Raw genomic sequence first — 17,500 nt, 5'->3', positions numbered from 1 at the left:
GAGCCTTCTGCCTGTCATTTTGGATTGTTTGCCTAAACCTGTCTGTCTGCCTGCCTGCCTGTGAACTCTGCCTGTCTCTGACCAAGTCCTCTGCCTGCCCTGTCTGGATTGTTTGCCTGTACCTGACTGCCTGTCTGCCTATGAACTCTGCCCGTTCCTGGACTGTGTTTTTGCCTGCCGGTTGATTTAGTGCTAAATAAATTTGTTCTCTGTGAGTTTGACTGGATCTGCTCTTGATTCCCAATCTGTGTTCTGACACACACACACACACACACACACCTTGAGAAAAAAACAAAGGCATTCACATCTAAAGGCAATTTTGTGGGCAATGTTGCCAGCAACGAGCAACCAGGTGAGACACAGGCCAAATCGTTCATATAGAAATTATGTTGCCCAATCTCAACAAAGTGTCACTCAGAAACTTCAGAAATTAAGTTGCCCTGTGTATCGTCACCTTAAGGTAGAAAACATGTCAATAATACTGTACTGTCCTCGGTGAGGTGTGCTAACTCCAACTAGACAGTGAGCTAAACTCTCTTCTATTCATGAACATGAAGAATGCCTTAAATTCTTGTTTGCAGATTTATTTTCACTCTTCACATTGTACTGAATCCACATTGATAAGATCAAAAGATCAAATAACGAAAGAGAGTGAAACTAGAAAACAAACAGCAAAGTATTGCAATTAGTCAAGTCACCTAGTTTCCATGAACAATACCTTAAGTATAGAAATCACATGTGAAGTTAACTATTAACATTTCCTAGAGCTAACATTATCCTGAAGGCATCCACATGTTGAAACTAGCATCCATAGTTTTAGCCTTATAACCTCCGTTTTTTTTTTTACCTCATGAAATTAACATACTAACGATCTAACTTAGCTACAACAAAGATGTGATACATACAAGCGATGCCTCTGCTGGGGAATCAACATGTAAGAAGCAGTTTCTCTGGGGTAATGACAGTCTGCACTTTTAATCAACCTGCCGTTTCTAGCTTTTTTCACACACAAATTCTAACGTGATCTAAACTATTTTCCTGCCTACTTCCTGTACAGCCCAAAAATACAAACATCAAAATAAAAGTCTGGATGAAACTGAATTTGTACAAAATTAAAAGCATTAACTTCAAATGAAATGCCTGAAGGGCAGAACACTCCCCGTCTGACCTTAAAGGTCACTATGAACTTTTAAATGTTTCTGTCCCTTAACTTCAGTCTTTTGGCAGAAGAAGAACTACTTCTGACACTGGTCTCAGGAACACCTTCGGAGAACCTTGATCCGATGTCCTGAGCTCCACCTTCCTTACTTTGCTGTCTCTCCCTGGGAAGACAGCTTTGATCACCGCCATAGGCCACACGTCCCCTTCAATGTCCCCTTCTTTCAGGTCCCGGTGGGAATCTCTCCATTTCCGGCGGGCTTGCAGAGTGGGGAGGAACTCCTGACGCCAGCGACGCCAGAATCTGTCAGCGAGGGCTTGGACTTGTCTCCACTGCCTGCTAAGAAGATCCTTGTCTGTGAAGTCTCCGTGCAGTGGGGTAACCCCAACCTTCTGGGTAAGTATCATTGCGGGAGATAATATGAAGGGTGACTCTGGGTCAGTGGACACTGGAACGAGAGGTCTGCCATTGATTATTGCAGACACTTCCATCATGAGTGTGCACAGGACGCCATGGGTAAGTTGAATGTTCTCTTGAAGTAGGATAGCCCAGGATCCGTCTTTGACAGGCCTATCATACGCTCCCATGATCCTCCCATATGGGGCGATGAGGAGGATTGAACACCCATGAACACCCTTGCTGACTCAAGAAGTTCTTAACTGTGCTGTCAGGTTGTTGTTGGTTCATTCCTAGTTCCTTTGCTGCGGCTATAAAGTTTGTTCCGCAGTCCGATCTTATCTGCTTTGCAGGTCCTCGTATGGCAAAGAAACGTCTCAATGCATTAATGCAACTGGACGTGTCCATGGAGACGATGATCTCGATGTGCACGGCTCGGGAACTCATGCAGCAAAAGAGCATCGCCCATCTCTTGCTTTGGGCCTGTCCACCCCGTGTGCGCCTGGAGATGACTTGCCATGGTCCAAACACATCCACTCCTACATAGGTGAAGGGTGGGCATGTGTGCAGGCGTTCTTGTGGTAAGTCGGCCATGAGTTGTACCTCTGTTCTTCGGCGTAACTTTCGGCACACTACACATTTGTGCAGGACTGAGGCAATTAACCTTTTTCCGCCTATGACCCAGAAGCCCGCTGCTCTCAGGGCCCCTGTGAAGTGACGGCCTTGATGTTTGACATCTTCGTGATACTGTCGAACCAGTAGCAGAGAAACATGACTGTTTTTGGGCAAGATGATGGGGTTCTTTTCCGGAGTGCTCAAGTCAGCGCGTTTCAATCTTCCACCCACACGAATGAGGTCACCCTCAAGAATAGGTCTGAGCTTCTGAATGAAACAGTCTTTGGTTACAGCCTGTCCGAGCTCCAGAGCTGTGAGCTCTTTTGTGAAGACATCTTCTTGAGCGGCTCTGATGATGATGTGTCTTGACTGATCCAACTCATCCGGAGTACGTGGAAGGCTGCAGTGGTGCCATCCTTTACAGTCACTGGACGTGCTGTGTCTGTAAGTTCTGGCTATGTGAATTAGTAGCGCAATAGCCCTTGTGAGGGAGCGCATGGAAGAGAACCGCTGGAAACGTCCAGCGCTAAGGCCTTGGGTTTGAGTCTGAGTTAGGAAACTACTCACTTCAGGTCGTATGTCCGAATCTGATTCTGGGTTTACAAGTCCAAATGGCTGACTTGTGTCTTCCTCAGGTAGTCTTTGTTTGTGCAAAAAAGCTGGTCCAGTGAACCATGTTGTCTTTGTCAGCTGGGACGCAGGAACTGACCTGGATGTGTGGTCAGCCGGGTTGTCCTCTGTGTTGACGTAGAACCATTGGTCAGGTCTTGTGGACTGACGAATTCGTCGGATTCGATTATGGACATAAACATAGAAGCGTTTGGTCTGATTGTGAATGTACCCGAGCACGACCTTGCTATCACAAAAGAATTTGATTGTATCCAGCTTCGTGTCCAGTTCATCTTGGATGAGTTCAGCGACCTCCACGGCTAATACTGCGGCACACAATTCCAACCGAGGGATGGTAGGTTCAGACTGTGGGGCCAGCTTAGCCTTCCCTAAGATGAATCCTACTTCGACTTGTCCCTCAGCTTGAATGGTTCTGAGACATGCCACAGCTCCAATGGCCTTTGTGGATGCATCAGAGAATACACATAACTCTGTGTGTTCTGCATTGGAAAGTGACGTTGCTGTGTATGCACGTGGGATGTGCAGCTTGCTTAAGTCGTGCAGTGACTCTCGCCACGCTTCCCATTGCTTCAGCTTTTGTTCTGGAAGAGGTGCATCCCAGTCACATGTGTCAACACTGAGTTCCCTCAACAGACCTTTGCCTTCAATGGTCACAGGTGCGACCATGCCTAAAGGATCAAAGACGCTATTCACTGTTGACAGAACTCCCCTGCGAGTGAAGGCCTTCTTGTGCTCTGAGACTGCAAATGTGAAAGTGTCTGTTGTTGTCTCCCACAGCAGTCCTAAACTGCGTTGCACTGGTGTGGCTTCACCACTGAGGTCAAGGTCTTTCAGGACGGCTCTGTCTTCAGGTGCGAATGCCTGTAGGACGGCTTCCCTGTTTGAGGTGAACTTGTGCAGCCTTAGGTTCGATTCACTGAGAGAGGTCTGCGTTCTCTGCAGGAGACTGATGGCTTCTGCTTCGGTGGGCACACTGATAAGCCCATCGTCTACATAGAAATGACGTTCGACAAACTGGACTGTGTCTTCTCCATGTTTGTGTGCACCTTCGTGGATAGCTCTCCTCAGTCCATAGATGGCCACAGATGGGGATGGACTGTTGCCGAAAACGTGAACAGTCATCCTGTAGTCGACGATGTCCTTCGACATGTCATTGTCTCTATACCACAGAAACCTCAAGTAGTTCCTGTGGTCTTTGCGGACGAGGAAGCAGTGGAACATCTGCTGTATGTCGGCAATCACTGCTACCTGTTCCTTGGCGAAGCGGATCAGCACCCCAATGAGTGAGTTATTGAGGTCTGGGCCTGTTAGAAGAACATCATTTAGAGATGTGCCAAAGTACTTTGGCGCTGGAATCAAACACCACGCGGATGCTGCCAGGCTTTTATGGGGTGGTAGACTCGGTTTGGCAAGTACCAACACTCTTCGCTCTCCTCTAGTGGAGGAGCCACTTCTGCATGTCTGTTGTCGAATATTTTCTTCATGAATTCCATGAACTGGTCTCTCATCTCTGGTTTTCTCCGCAGCATTTTCTCCAGGGAGGTGAAGCGTGTGAATACCTGTTCGCGGTTGTTGGATAAACGTTGCCGGGGAACTCTAAAGGGAAGAGGGGCAACCCAGTTGTTTGATGTCCCTCTGTACATTTCTCGTTCCATGATTTCCAAAAAGATTATGTCCTCAATGGATGGGGCAGGTTTGTTGTCGGAATCCGTCTCGTTGAAGACCTGTAGTCCGAGTGCCTCCAATGATGCCTTGTGTGGTGGGTTCTTCCGCTCCCCTCCCTGGGACATATCTTCAGTAAGCTTCATGAAGCCGTTGCAAGGTTTGAGAAAGGTGGGTCGGCCATTCTCTAGCACATTTGTCTTGAATGTGCCCACAGCTGGCTTATGTGCGTTCCCTAGGCACACGTCTCCTACTAGAACCCATCCCAAATCAAGTCTTTGTGCAAAGGGGGTGTTGGGAGGCCCACTCACTTGCTGCCGGACTTTATGGACCCTCACGATGTCTCTGCCTAGCAAGATGAGGATTTCCGCCTTAGGGTCGAGCTCAGGTAAGTGCGGCGCTACACTTCGCAGGTGTGGATGGTGACAGGCTGCGTCAGGGGTCGGTATTTCGGAGCGATCGATGAGTATGTCATTACACTCAATTAGTGATGGTAGTTGTAGGCTGGTCTGCCCATCGAGTGATTCGACCTGAAAACCCTCTGCTCTCCTGCCTGACGCCTCAACTAGCCCGCACAGGTCTTGAGTGAGTAGGGGAATGGTTGGCCCTTGATGTTGAAAAGCTCGAAGAAATCTGATCGCACAAGTGAACGGTTACTTTGGTCGTCCAAAATCACATACACGTTGGCTGCTTTCTCACGTTTACCTTGTGGATATACTCGAACCAGACAGATCTTCACACAGGATCTTGCTGTTCGACCGGGGCCACACACCTGGGTACAGTGTGAGCTGATGGCAGTGCTGTTGCCGCTGTGCTCCTCATCCTCCCCGCCATTGTCTGATGGGGGTGTAGGCCTTCTGAAGACTTGAGGTGGTGGACCTGGATGCATAGCAGCATGGTGTCGGTCGCTGTCACACTCCGCACACTTTACATTTACTTTACAGTCTCTTGCAAGATGGCTAGCTGAAGTGCAGCATTTGAAACAAATCCCATGCTCTTTGAGAAGGCTTTTTCGTTCCTCGAGAATCTTCCCCCTAAATGTTCTGCATTTCCTCAGTGCATGTGGTTTGTTGTGAATGGGACAGTTTTTCTCTGGCCCATCAGGCTTTCTCTCAGGTGAGTTTGCAGGTGGGTCTTTACCTGGAGAGATGTCTGTCTTGTGAACAGATATTTTCCTCCCATAACTGTTAGAGGCTACTTTGTCTGACTTCAACCCGTTACTGCTCGCACATGAAAGGATAAAACTGGGGTCATTCCTCCGGCGTGCTTCATGACAGATGAAATCGGCAAAGTAATCAAATGGAGGGAAGTAGCCGTTGTTTTCTTCTTTAAACCTCGAGCCTACTGTTAGCCATTTTTCCTGTAGCCCACGAGGGAGTTTCTCCACGATGGGCCCTATGCCCCTGGCTGTATCCAGGTAGGTCAATCCTGTGAGGTAACCTTCTTCTCTGGCACCCTGAAGTTCCATAAGAAGATCGCCTAGGTCCCTCAGCTTTCCATAATCTTTGGTTGATATTCTTGGGAATTCATCCAGTCTTTTAAACAAAGACTTCTCCATTACTTCTGGTGCAGCGTAGCACTCTTGGAGGCGGTCCCAGGCCTTTTTCAATGCTACGTCTGGATTTCCGACATGCACAGAGCGGATCCTTTTGATGTGCTTGACGGACTCCACTCCGAGCCACTTAATCAGTAGATCCAACATTTCAGTTGTTGTGAGTCCTAAGCCTGTAGTAGCATTAGTGAATGATGACTGCCATGCTAGATAATTTTCAGGCTTATCATCAAATTGGTAGAGACTTGTACTCACTAAATCACGACGAGCCAGGTATTGTGCCAGGTGTTCTGTTTCAGGTGCCACGCTTGCAGTGGATGGTGCATACACGGCATTATGATGGAGCTGTTGCCTTAAGTGGTGATTTGCGAGGATGTGTTGTCTTGGCTTTTTAAGGGCCATCCGCTGTCTCTAGCAGGTGTTGTGTGACGTCCACTATCTCCAATGTTTGTTGTATGCTGTCCATGGCGTCTTACCTGACCTGTATGATGACCTCCATTGAGTGGCGCGCTGATGTGGGTTACATGCCTAGATTTAGCGCTGAGAAATTGCTGCTTCGGTGTTGCATCATGCCTAGATGGTCTGTAAGGAGTTTCATCCCTCTTTTAGGTCTTCCTGTGGTTCAGGGTTGTGCTCTGTTGAGGATGCCATGTGACGTAGCTCGCCTCTGATAAGGCTACTCCAGGTGATGTGGCATGGACGGATGTCTGAGTCCGCGGATACATCAAGCCCCGCTTGTGCTTCAACATATTCGTTAGTCGCGTTGCAATTTCATTTTGCAGATTTTCTAGTGAAGATGGATCGGTCTTGAACGAATCTCCTATGTCTAGTTCAGCTGCTTCTAATGCCTCGCTTGGGCAATAGCTGCAGCTGCCTCTCTTGAAGTGCGAAAGGCGCCAATTCAGCGTCCAGCTTTGCTTTTCCTAATTGTAGCTCTGCTTCCTTCTCTGCTTTTGTACCTTGAGTGTCGCCTCTCTCTCTGCAAATGTTGCTCGTGCCTTTGCCGCCTCTGCTTTAGCACGCGCCTTTACTGCTGCACTCGATGTCGATGAGCACGAACTCTTTGATTTTTTCGTATGCACAGATGCATTATCAGACTTAGCTAATTCCATTTTTCTTATCTTGCTTTTCTACTTGCTTCTTTGGACGTTGAAACTCCAGTTGAATAACGCTTTTTCACTGTACTGTCCTCGGTGAGGTGTGCTAACTCCAACTAGACAGTGAGCTAAACTCTCTTCTATTCATGAACATGAAGAATGCCTTAAATTCTTGTTTGCAGATTTATTTTCACTCTTCACATTGTACTGAATCCACATTGATAAGATCAAAAGATCAAATAACGAAAGAGAGTGAAACTAGAAAACAAACAGCAAAGTATTGCAATTAGTCAAGTCACCTAGTTTCCATGAACAATACCTTAAGTATAGAAATCACATGTGAAGTTAACTATTAACATTTCCTAGAGCTAACATTATCCTGAAGGCATCCACATGTTGAAACTAGCATCCATAGTTTTTAGCCTTATAACTCCGTTTTTTTTTACCTCATGAAATTAACATACTAACGATCTAACTTAGCTACAACAAAGATGTGATACATACAAGCGATGCCTCTGCTGGGGAATCAACATGTAAAAAGCAGTTTCTCTGGGGTAATGACAGTCTGCACTTTTAATCAGTTTCTAGCTTTTTTCACACACAAATTCTAACGTGATCTAAACTATTTTCCTGCCTACTTCCTGTACAGCCCAAAAATACAAACATCAAAATAAAAGTCTGGATGAAACTGAATTTGTACAAAATTAAAAGCATTAACTTCAAATGAAATGCCTGAAGGGCAGAACAAATACATATAATAAATTGAAACTAGCAAATTTGAGCAACCGTAGAATGACTGTAGGATGATATCAGAAATATGTGCAGTGGTCTCTTATTTTATTCCAGAGCTGTATAAATATCAGGCCTAAATTTGGGGTCCGTGCTCAGTGTATCTCTACGCCAAGGGGTCCTAGGGCTGAAAAAGGTTGAAGACCCCTGGTTTAGAGTTGCAATACGCCACATCAACAGCAAACCTAGTGTTGATGTCAGGCATAGCGAAGAAAAATATGGAGACCAAAACCAACCAAAACCGAAATCATTTCAAATTAATCATCTTCACATTGTGTGCGTGTGAGTGTGTGTGTGTGTGTGTGTGTGTGTGTGTGTGTGTGAGAGAGAGAGAGAGAGAGAGAGAGAGAGAGAGAGAGAGAGAGAGAGAGAGAGAGAGAGTGTGATTAGAAAGAAAAGAAAGAGGACCTGAACACTTTTCTCTCTACTACTTGTTTCCATCTTTTCTCTCTTGCTTCTCTCTCTCTCCCTCTCCCTCTCTCACTCGCATAAATGTATGTAGTAGTGTGTAAAGATATAAAACAAACCATCATGTGTCAGTGTATGTGTGTATGTGATGGTGTGGATGGGAATGCATGTACGTGTGTGTGTGTGTGTGTGTGTGTGTGTGTGTGTGTGTGTGTGTGTGTGTGATGAGTGTGTGTGTGAGTGTGTGTGTGTGTGTGTGTGTGTGTGTGTGTGTGGCACAACAGTGCAGGCAACTGGTGGAGCGCTTTGTGGCAATTTACTGGACTTGTTCACCCACCTAATGCAAACACACTTATAATGACTCCCTGCTGAGCAAAGAGAGAAGACTCATCTAAAAGAATAATCTTTTCCAATATTAATAAACTTTTTACTTCTGTACTTGCATATTCACATTGGCACAGCGGCAGTTACTTTTCACTTCCTCTCCTGATTCCCTTCACTAGCTGGTGTTAGCAGCCCAAGCCCTCACTACACTACTTGTTACACCTCTGTTGCTACGCCAGCCTGTCTGTCACAGCGCTGCGTGTGTATGGCTGCTGGCACACTGTCATTTTGCTTTGGGGATGAATAAAGCATATCTATCTAGCTATCTATCTATCTATCACGCACACACACACACACACACACACACACACACACACACACACACACACACACACACAGAGACACACACACACACACTAGTAATTCTCACCGCAATGAATATCTTGGACGTGGAGCAGGGGGAGGACATTTCATGTGACATGAAACTGGACTGATGTAAGATACTGGTCGGGTGTAAGTGTGCAAGCTGTGTGTGTGTGTGTGTGTGTGTGTGTGTGCAACACGCTCTCTCTCTCTCAATTCAATTCAAATATGCTTTTCTGCTTTTCTCTCTCTCTCTGTGTCTGTGTAGATAGATAGATAGATAGATAGATAGATAGATATACTTTATTGATCCCTAGGGGAAATTCAAGTGTATGTGTGTGTGTGTGTGGGTGTGTGTGTGTGTGTGTGTGTGTGTGTGTGTGTGCTCTCTCTCTCTCTCTCTGTGTATGTGTGTGTGCATGTGTGTGTGTGTGTGTGTGTGTGTGTGTGTGTGTGTGTGTGTGTACATACCTGTAGAAGTAGGAGCAGCCTCTGACTGTGTTGTGTGTGAAATGTTCTTGGGTCTTCTCATTGCCGAAGTCCTCCAGGGGGTCTGACCAGAGGAGGTCACACATTGGACCATACGCTGGGGGCTCTTTAAATCTGTCTAACTGTAGGGGTGGGGAGAGAGAGAGAGAGAGAGAGAGAGAGAGAGAGAGAGAGAGAGAGAGAGAGAGAGAGAGAGAGAAGAGAGAGAGAGAGAGAGAGAGAGAGAGAGAGAGAGAGAGAGAGAGAGAGAGAGAGAGATTGTGCAGGGTAGAAAATTAAAAAGACAATCAAAACCGCCATTCCCAAAACAAAACATGTGTCAATGAACCCTGTAGCTCTAAATGTGATCAGCTTTTGTAGTTCAGCGTCATAAATATGTTATAAACATGAACGTATAAACAGAGTTAACTTGTTTACTTCCAACATCCTCATTAGCTCCAGCTGAGGCAAACACAAACACACACACACACACACATTCACACGCAAAACACATGCACACACACACACACAACTCAATCCCCTCCGTAAGAAATTAAATTGACCTCTGAGGCAAGAAACCACAATGATTTCCCATAAAACGATTTCCTAACGATGTTCAGGACCATCTTGATGATGACCAAGACTGCAGAATTTAATCAAAATGATTTGTCCTCTCCACAGTGGTCTCAAATAAACCGTTTGGAAGACAATCAGAGCGAGAGAGAAATATAGAGAGGGAGAGATAGAAAGAGAGAGAGAAATATATAGGAGAGATAGAAAGAGAGAGAGATAGGGGGAGAGAGAGAGAAATATATAGGATGGATAGAAAGAGAGAGAAGAGAATGAAAAACAGAGTGAGAAAGTCAGAGAAATGGTGGGGGAGAGAGAAAAGAAAGAAGGGTGAGAGAAAGAAAGAGGGAAGGAGTGAGAGAGAGAGAAAGAGAGAGACAAAGGCAGGAGAGGAAGAGATAGTCCAACTGATTCTGGGTCCGGTTACAAAGCGTATCCAATTAAAGGAACCCTGAGGTGGTGGCTGCAGGAATCCAATTGGCTTTATTAAATCTGGGGAGATTGCAGAAGCCAAACGCCTTAACGTTTCTCAATCGGCACCAGAGCTCATCACACATTTGATCGAGGACTCGGACCCTGAGGAATTACGGGGCAGCAAGACTCTCTTACATCACCAAGTGCATCAATGATGTGACCCACACAAAAGACATGATCACTCGGGCTTACTGGAAGCCATGGCTGACAGGGGATGTCCTCAGGCTGCTGAGGGCCAGAGACAAAGCCTACAGAGCTAGGGATGAAGCTGGCATGAGAACAGCGAGCCAACCTGTCCCGTGGCATCAAGGAAGCAAAAAAGGAATACACTCACAAGATAACCACCCACTTCAAAGACAGCAGGAACGCACAAAGCCTATGGCAGGGCATTCAGGCCCTCACAGACTACAAGCCCGTGCCACAGAGCTGTGAGAGCAACATCCCTCTGCTCAACAATCTGAACCGCTTCTGAGACCCCTCCCCCTCTACACGAGCAGCCCCTGTGCCTCTCTGTCGACAGCGTGAAGAGGACACTTGCTGCTATCAACACCCGTAAAGCAACAGGCCCAGACAACATCCCAGGTCGTGCGCTGAAGGACTGCGCTGAGGAGCTTAAGGATGTCTTCACAGACATCTTTAACACTTTCCTGAAGCAAGCCATCGTCCCATCATGTTTCAAAGCTGCCACCATCAACTGTGGCGAAGAAAACTGCTCCATCCTGCTTCAATGACTACCGCCCCATGGCACTGACACCCATCATCATGAAGTGCTTTGAGCGGCTTGTCATGTCAACACATCAAATCCATTCTCCCCCCCACCCTGGACCCCTTCCAGTTTGCATACCGAGCCAAACGGTCCACAGAGGATGCAATCTGCTCTGCCCTCCACCCAGCCCCCACCCACCTGGAAAAAAAGAGACTCATATGTGAGATTGCTGTTTATAGACTTCAGTTCTGCATTCAACACCATAATACCACAACAACTCATCTGCAAACTTGACAAACTGGGACTCAGTACCTACCTCTGCAACTGGCTACTGGACTTCCTCTGTCAGAGGCCTCAAGTAGTACGTGTTGGCAACAATATCTCAAAGCAGCATCACACTGAGCACGGGGGCCCCAAGGCTCGTGCTCAGTCCGCTGCTCTTCACCCTGCTGGACGATGACTGCACTGCAACCTACAGCAACAACCACATAGTGAAATTTGCTGGCTGACACAACTCTGGTGGGTCTCATTACCAAGGGCTTACAAGACTCAATACAGGTTGAGGTCGACCTCCCTGACCACATGGTGCAGGACAACAACCTCCTGCTGAACGTCAGCAAGACCAAGGAGATTGTTTTTTTTTTTTTTGCGTGTATTTTTGGCCTTTTATGCCTTTTAATGATAGTGACAGTGGAGAATGACAGGAAGCGGTGGGAGAGAGAGTCGGGTGGGATCCGAAGGGACCACCAGGCGGGAATCGAACCAGGTCAGCCGGGCGATGTTACATGTGCCCCAGCCAGTTGGGCGCACAGCTGGGGCCACCAAGGAGATTGTTTTTTGACTTCCGGAGAGGTCACACCCACCACCTGCCACTGACCATCGACGGTGCTGTGGTGGAGAGAGTGAGCAGCACCAAATTCCTGGGGTGCACATCAGTGAAGACCTCTCCTGGACCACCAACACTGCATCACTGGCTCAAGCTCAGCCGCCTGTACTTCCTCGCGAAACTCAGGCGAGCAAGTGCTCCACCAGCCATCATGACCACATTCTACCGAGGCACCATTGAGAGCATCCTCTCCAGCTGTATCGCTGTGTGGAAGCGAAGCTGCACTGAATACAACAGGAAAGCCCTGCGAGCATAGTGAACACAGCTGGAAGGATTATTGGTGCTTCACTCCCCTCCCTGAAGGACATTTACACCACCCACCTCACCCATAGCACCCACAATTGTGAGTGATGCAAGTCACCCCCGCCACAATTTGTTTGATCAACTGCCCTCTGGGAAGAGGTACAGAAGCCTGCGCTCCCGCACCACCAGACTCACCAACCGCTTCATACACCAGGCTGTTAGGATGCTGAACTCTCTCCCCCCTCAGCTACATAACATCATGGACTTTGGACCCACAATGGCTTCCTTGCACTACTACACTCGCACACTTTGCAACTTGTTGTTGTTGTCCTGTTGTCCTGAAAACACAACACACTTCTGCTGCTCTTACATAACTTGCACCACTATGCCACTTGCATACTTAGGTCAGAACAGAACTACCTCAGCCATTTATTGGCCTGACTTTGCACTATATATTGACTGTCTATGCACAATTGCACAATTTCAACCCAATTTTGCTGCTCTTATTTCTTCATTGTATGTGCCTTCTTATTTAGTTTTTATTGTTTACTTGAATGTTATGTTTGTCTGTGGACTTAATTGGTAAAATATGTCTTGTCTTCACCGTGGGATAGTGAGAAACGTAATTTCGATCTCTTTGTATGTCTTGGCATGTGAAGAAATTGACAATAAAGCAGACTTTGACTTTGACTTTGACTTGACTTTGACTTTTGACTTTGGAAGGCAGTGGGGAATGATGGTAGACAAAGCCACTCCCTCAAGGGTAGATATGAAGACTCCTTATCCCAGGGGTCAAGGGTAGATATGAAGACTCCTTATCCCAGGGGTCAAGGGTAGATATGAAGACTCCTTATCCCAGGGGTCAAGGGTAGATATGAAGAGGGGTCATATAGAAGACTCCTCCCCAGGGGCTTATCCCATCCCAGGGGTCAAGGGTAGATATGAAGACTCCTTATCCCAGGGTCAAGTAGATATGAAGGGGGTCAAGATATGAAGACTCCTTATCCCAGGGGTCAAGGGTATGATATCCCAGGGGTCAAGGGTACTCCTTATCCCAGGGGTCAAGGGTAGATATGAAGACTCCTTATCCCAGGGGTCAAGGGTAGGGGGTCAAGGGTAGATATGAAGACTCCTTATCCCAGGGGTCAAGGGTAGATATGAAGACTCCTTATCCCAGGGGTCAAGGGTAGATATGAAGACACCCTATCCCAGGGGTCAAGGGTAGATATGAAGACTCCTTATCCCAGGGGTCAAGGGTAGATATGAAGACTCCTTATCCCAGGGGTCAAGGGTAGATATGAAGACTCCTTATCCCAGGGGTCAAGGGTAGATATGAAGACTCCTTATCCCAGGGGTCAAGGGTAGATATGAAGACTCCTTATCCCAGGGGTCAAGGGTAGATATGAAGACTCCTTATCCCAGGGGTCAAGGGTAGATATGAAGACTCCCTATCCCAGGGGTCAAGGGTATACATGAAGACTCCCTATCCCAGGGCTGCGAAATGTGTATGAGTGCATTAATGCATACCGTCTTTCCGTGGGACTTGACAAGTTTCGCTGACCGATAGTTTGGTAGTAACACTTAAACAATATTAGAATTAGTGTGTGCACTCAAATATGTACTTTGTGTGAGTGTGTGTGTTTGTTTGTGTGTGTGTGTGTGTGTGTGTGTGTGTGTGTGTGTTTTTATGTTTAATGTGTGTGTGTGTGTGTGTGTGTGTGTGTATGTGTGTGCACTGCACAAACTGCTTACCTAATCAAGTGTTCTATATTAAGATCAGAAATGTCGTTGGTATTGTTTTTAGTATAAAGAGACTTGTCCACACTATGCCGGTTTCGTTCGTATCCGACACACTTTTGTTACGATTCGGCCTCCCGTCCACATTAGACCAAGGCCCCAGAGTGGAGCAGTTTGGATCCTGTGTGTGTGTGTGTGTGTGTGTGTGTGTGTGTGTGTGTGTGTGTGTGTGACTGTCTGTGTGTGTGTGTGTTTGGATCCGCTGGGGACCCTGAACTCGTTTTGTTGCCGGAGCCGTATGGGACAAATATGGGCAGTGTGTTGAGGAACCATCTGAAAAGAGATGACATACAAGCCCATCTTCCCTTCCCTGATTGGTTGTGCTCGTTTCACGCAACGATGGCCATGTACTGCTTTCAAGAAGTAAACATATAGGCTACAACTATTAATTTGACCAGTGAACATATAGGCTACATGTACTGTATTCATTTGACCAGTAAACATATAGCCTACATGTATTCATTTCACGAGTAGACTACAATGAATGGCAATGGATTATAGCCTATGCAGGTGTAACCCACCTTAAAGTTTGGTTACTAAGACCATAACCAAGTTTTAGAACAGTTTGAGTTCAATAAATATTTTAATATATAAATAGAATAAATATGAATAAATAGCAAGAAGCTGAGTTTACATGATTATATGTATTTGTTTTTTGGTCTGCTTGAAAGTGCAGGTATTCTAAAATACTTTTATTGTGGTATAGTCATCTCCTAGGTGACGGGTTTGTTTTTTCACTCTCGAGACTCCACTTGAATGAAATTGATTAGACGTTACTGATAATCCTCTTAAGAAAATGAATACTAACTTTATCTAACTCTAATCTAACTTTTTCTAAATCTATTGATCGTATTGAATCATCTTACCTTTCCTTATACCTATTTTTCTACTGATTGTTGAAGACCTGTGTTGTTTGAACCTCGAACTCCGGTGAGTTAAAATACTTCGCTAGCATTCTGCTAGCGAGTGATTAGCACCATTAGCTGATAGTGCATTCAAGTCAATAGGATGAGTAGCATGCTAGAAAACTGAGCTAACTAATTAAAACCAATCAGAGATGCTTTTACTTTATTGTTCTTTTAGAAGTGCTGCTATTGTAATAATATTGTCTTTAAGTATGTTTTTGAGTAATAGAGAAGTTGTTAATGAATATATTGAATTACATGATTTTAAATATATGATCGTTGGTAGTAACGAACTCCTAAGAGATAGGAGAAGTTAATATTAGAATGTTTAGAGGAGCCGCGTTGGTAGTAGCCTGTGTGTGTGTGTGAGTGAGAACGGCACCTCTTCTCTCTCATTACCAGCGACGCTTAACGTCGTAGTTTGTGCCTAGCTAAGTTAATAGGACTTAATTGAACTGGAATTGTAGTTCAATTGGAATTTAATGATATCTTACGGCTTTGATATTGAATATATATCCTTAATTGTATTCTCAAACTGCTGTATGCAGATTGGTTTTTTATGTACACTGGAACACTGGATGGCGAAATCAGTCCCATGGGATCGATTGAATTGTTCTTCCTTTCATACTGGATAACCAACCCCTTGAACTGCCCTTTCATACTGGATAACCAACCCCTTGGATCTGTTCCCTGGATACAGATAAGCCTTCACACATACACTGACATTGTACACTCACACCACCTTACCCGGTATTTCTTTTCTTTGGACATTTGAGTTTTTAACTATTGATTTGATACTTTGCATTTTTAAGAGCTCTTTTATTATTTTATAGGGTTTTGTATTTATTTACTATTTATTTTCTATTTACTAATATTTCCTCTTCTTTTCTCATAGAGAAAAGATATTCTTGCATTTAATAAACCTGCATTATTTATTTATAACATTTTACATACTGGTGTCCTTGTCAATTTACTCCCCCCTTAATGCCGAACCTAGAACTGGCCTAAACTTAACAGTAACTCATAGAAGCACCTCCTTTTACTTTAAAGTGCAATTTATTATTAAGTAGAGTAGAGGGGTGCTACACAACTTAATTCAAAGACGCAATATAAAGTTGTTATACACTGTAACTGTGTATGAGACAAATACATCCCTCTTGATCATTAGAAGCACTGTGTAATGTTCTAGAATGCCCATCTCATGAGGTCATTAGAAGCACTGTGTAATGTTCTAGAATGCCCATCTCATGAGGTCATTAGAAGCACTGTGTAATGTTCTAGAATGCCCATCTCATGAGCTACATGTAGTCTATTTTGTTTGTTTCTTCCCTTAACAGTTTAGCAGACAAAGCTATTTGCCATTATGATGGGAATTCCTAGTGAGTAGCATTCGAGCTGGCAGTAAACTTGGCAAACATTGCCCATTTTCCCCCAGTTTGCAGATTTTATCTGATGGTTATTTCTTCGCTTGCACCCATACTTGTTGACTGAAGCCTACGTTTGTCATGATTTTCAAGAATCAGAATTATGAATTTGAATGCAGGTTTTTAACGCTGCATGCCCATTGTTCGTCCGATCTAGCAACAGTAACATAGGGATGCGGGACTGATAAAGAGTGAACGGCCGAGATATTTGCGTATCAATAGAGTACTGTGGCCACACATCGTTTCTATTGCGATACTGCGATACTGATACAGTGTTTGTGGATGTGGATCGGATTTGTTTTTCAAAAATCCGTATGAAAACTGATCCGGACTAGTGTGGACTTACAGTAGCCTTACCTAGCACTTTGCTGATTGCTGAGCTGCAATGCAAGACAAACTTCTGTGTAAACGGACATTAAAGTATCATCTTATCTTATCTTATCTTATCTTATCTTATCTTATCTTATCTTATCTTTCTTTAATAGGCAACCTGTCTTATTTTAAGATGTATTATCAAGAGAAATTTGTCATTTGTCAATTTGTTGCACTGTTTGAGTGTATGTGTATAAATTCTGTTTTCTATCTATGCGTATGTATATGGGTGTGTGTATGTAGATGTGTACGTGTGTGTGTATGTGTGTGTGTGTGCATGCATACGCACTTTTCTGATGTCGTCGAGGTTGGTGATTTCAGGGGACAGGCCGCCGTGTACGCACAGGAACTGCTGATTCATGAGTGCAGCGAGCGGGAGGCAGTCAAAGGCATCCATACAGGCGTCATACACACGCTCCGAATACTTAATTCTACCTGTGAGGACCAGAGAGAGGACAGGGTCAGACACGCACGCACGCACGCACGCACTCGCACCAGGCACGCACGCACGCACGCACCAGTCAAAGGCCCGCACGCACGCAACACGCACACTCGCACGCATGCACGCACACACACACGCACCCACGCACGCACGCAAGAGAGAGAGACCAGGCACGCACGCACAAACCCAAACCCATACACACACCTCCACACACCGCC

General features: G+C 45.4%; 1 protein-coding gene across 7 annotated transcripts in view; it reads right to left on the bottom strand.

The window, feature by feature from the left end:
* The window catches only part of LOC125289293 (serine/threonine-protein phosphatase 2B catalytic subunit alpha isoform), a 145,527-nt gene that overhangs the window by 40,444 nt on the left and 87,583 nt on the right, over positions 1-17,500 (bottom strand). For all 7 annotated transcript variants that reach the window (XM_048236042.1, XM_048236045.1, XM_048236043.1 and 4 more), the window contains exons 5-6: positions 17,130-17,275; positions 9,467-9,606 (exon numbers count right to left, since the gene is read on the bottom strand). In XM_048236042.1, coding sequence (XP_048091999.1) covers positions 9,467-9,606; positions 17,130-17,275 — 286 coding nt within the window. The remainder of the gene's footprint in view (positions 1-9,466; positions 9,607-17,129; positions 17,276-17,500) is intronic.

This window comes from Alosa alosa, chromosome 24, assembly GCF_017589495.1.
Source record: "Alosa alosa isolate M-15738 ecotype Scorff River chromosome 24, AALO_Geno_1.1, whole genome shotgun sequence".
Taxonomy (NCBI): Eukaryota; Metazoa; Chordata; class Actinopteri; order Clupeiformes; family Clupeidae; genus Alosa; species Alosa alosa.
This window is presented reverse-complemented; position numbering and strand designations above follow the sequence as displayed.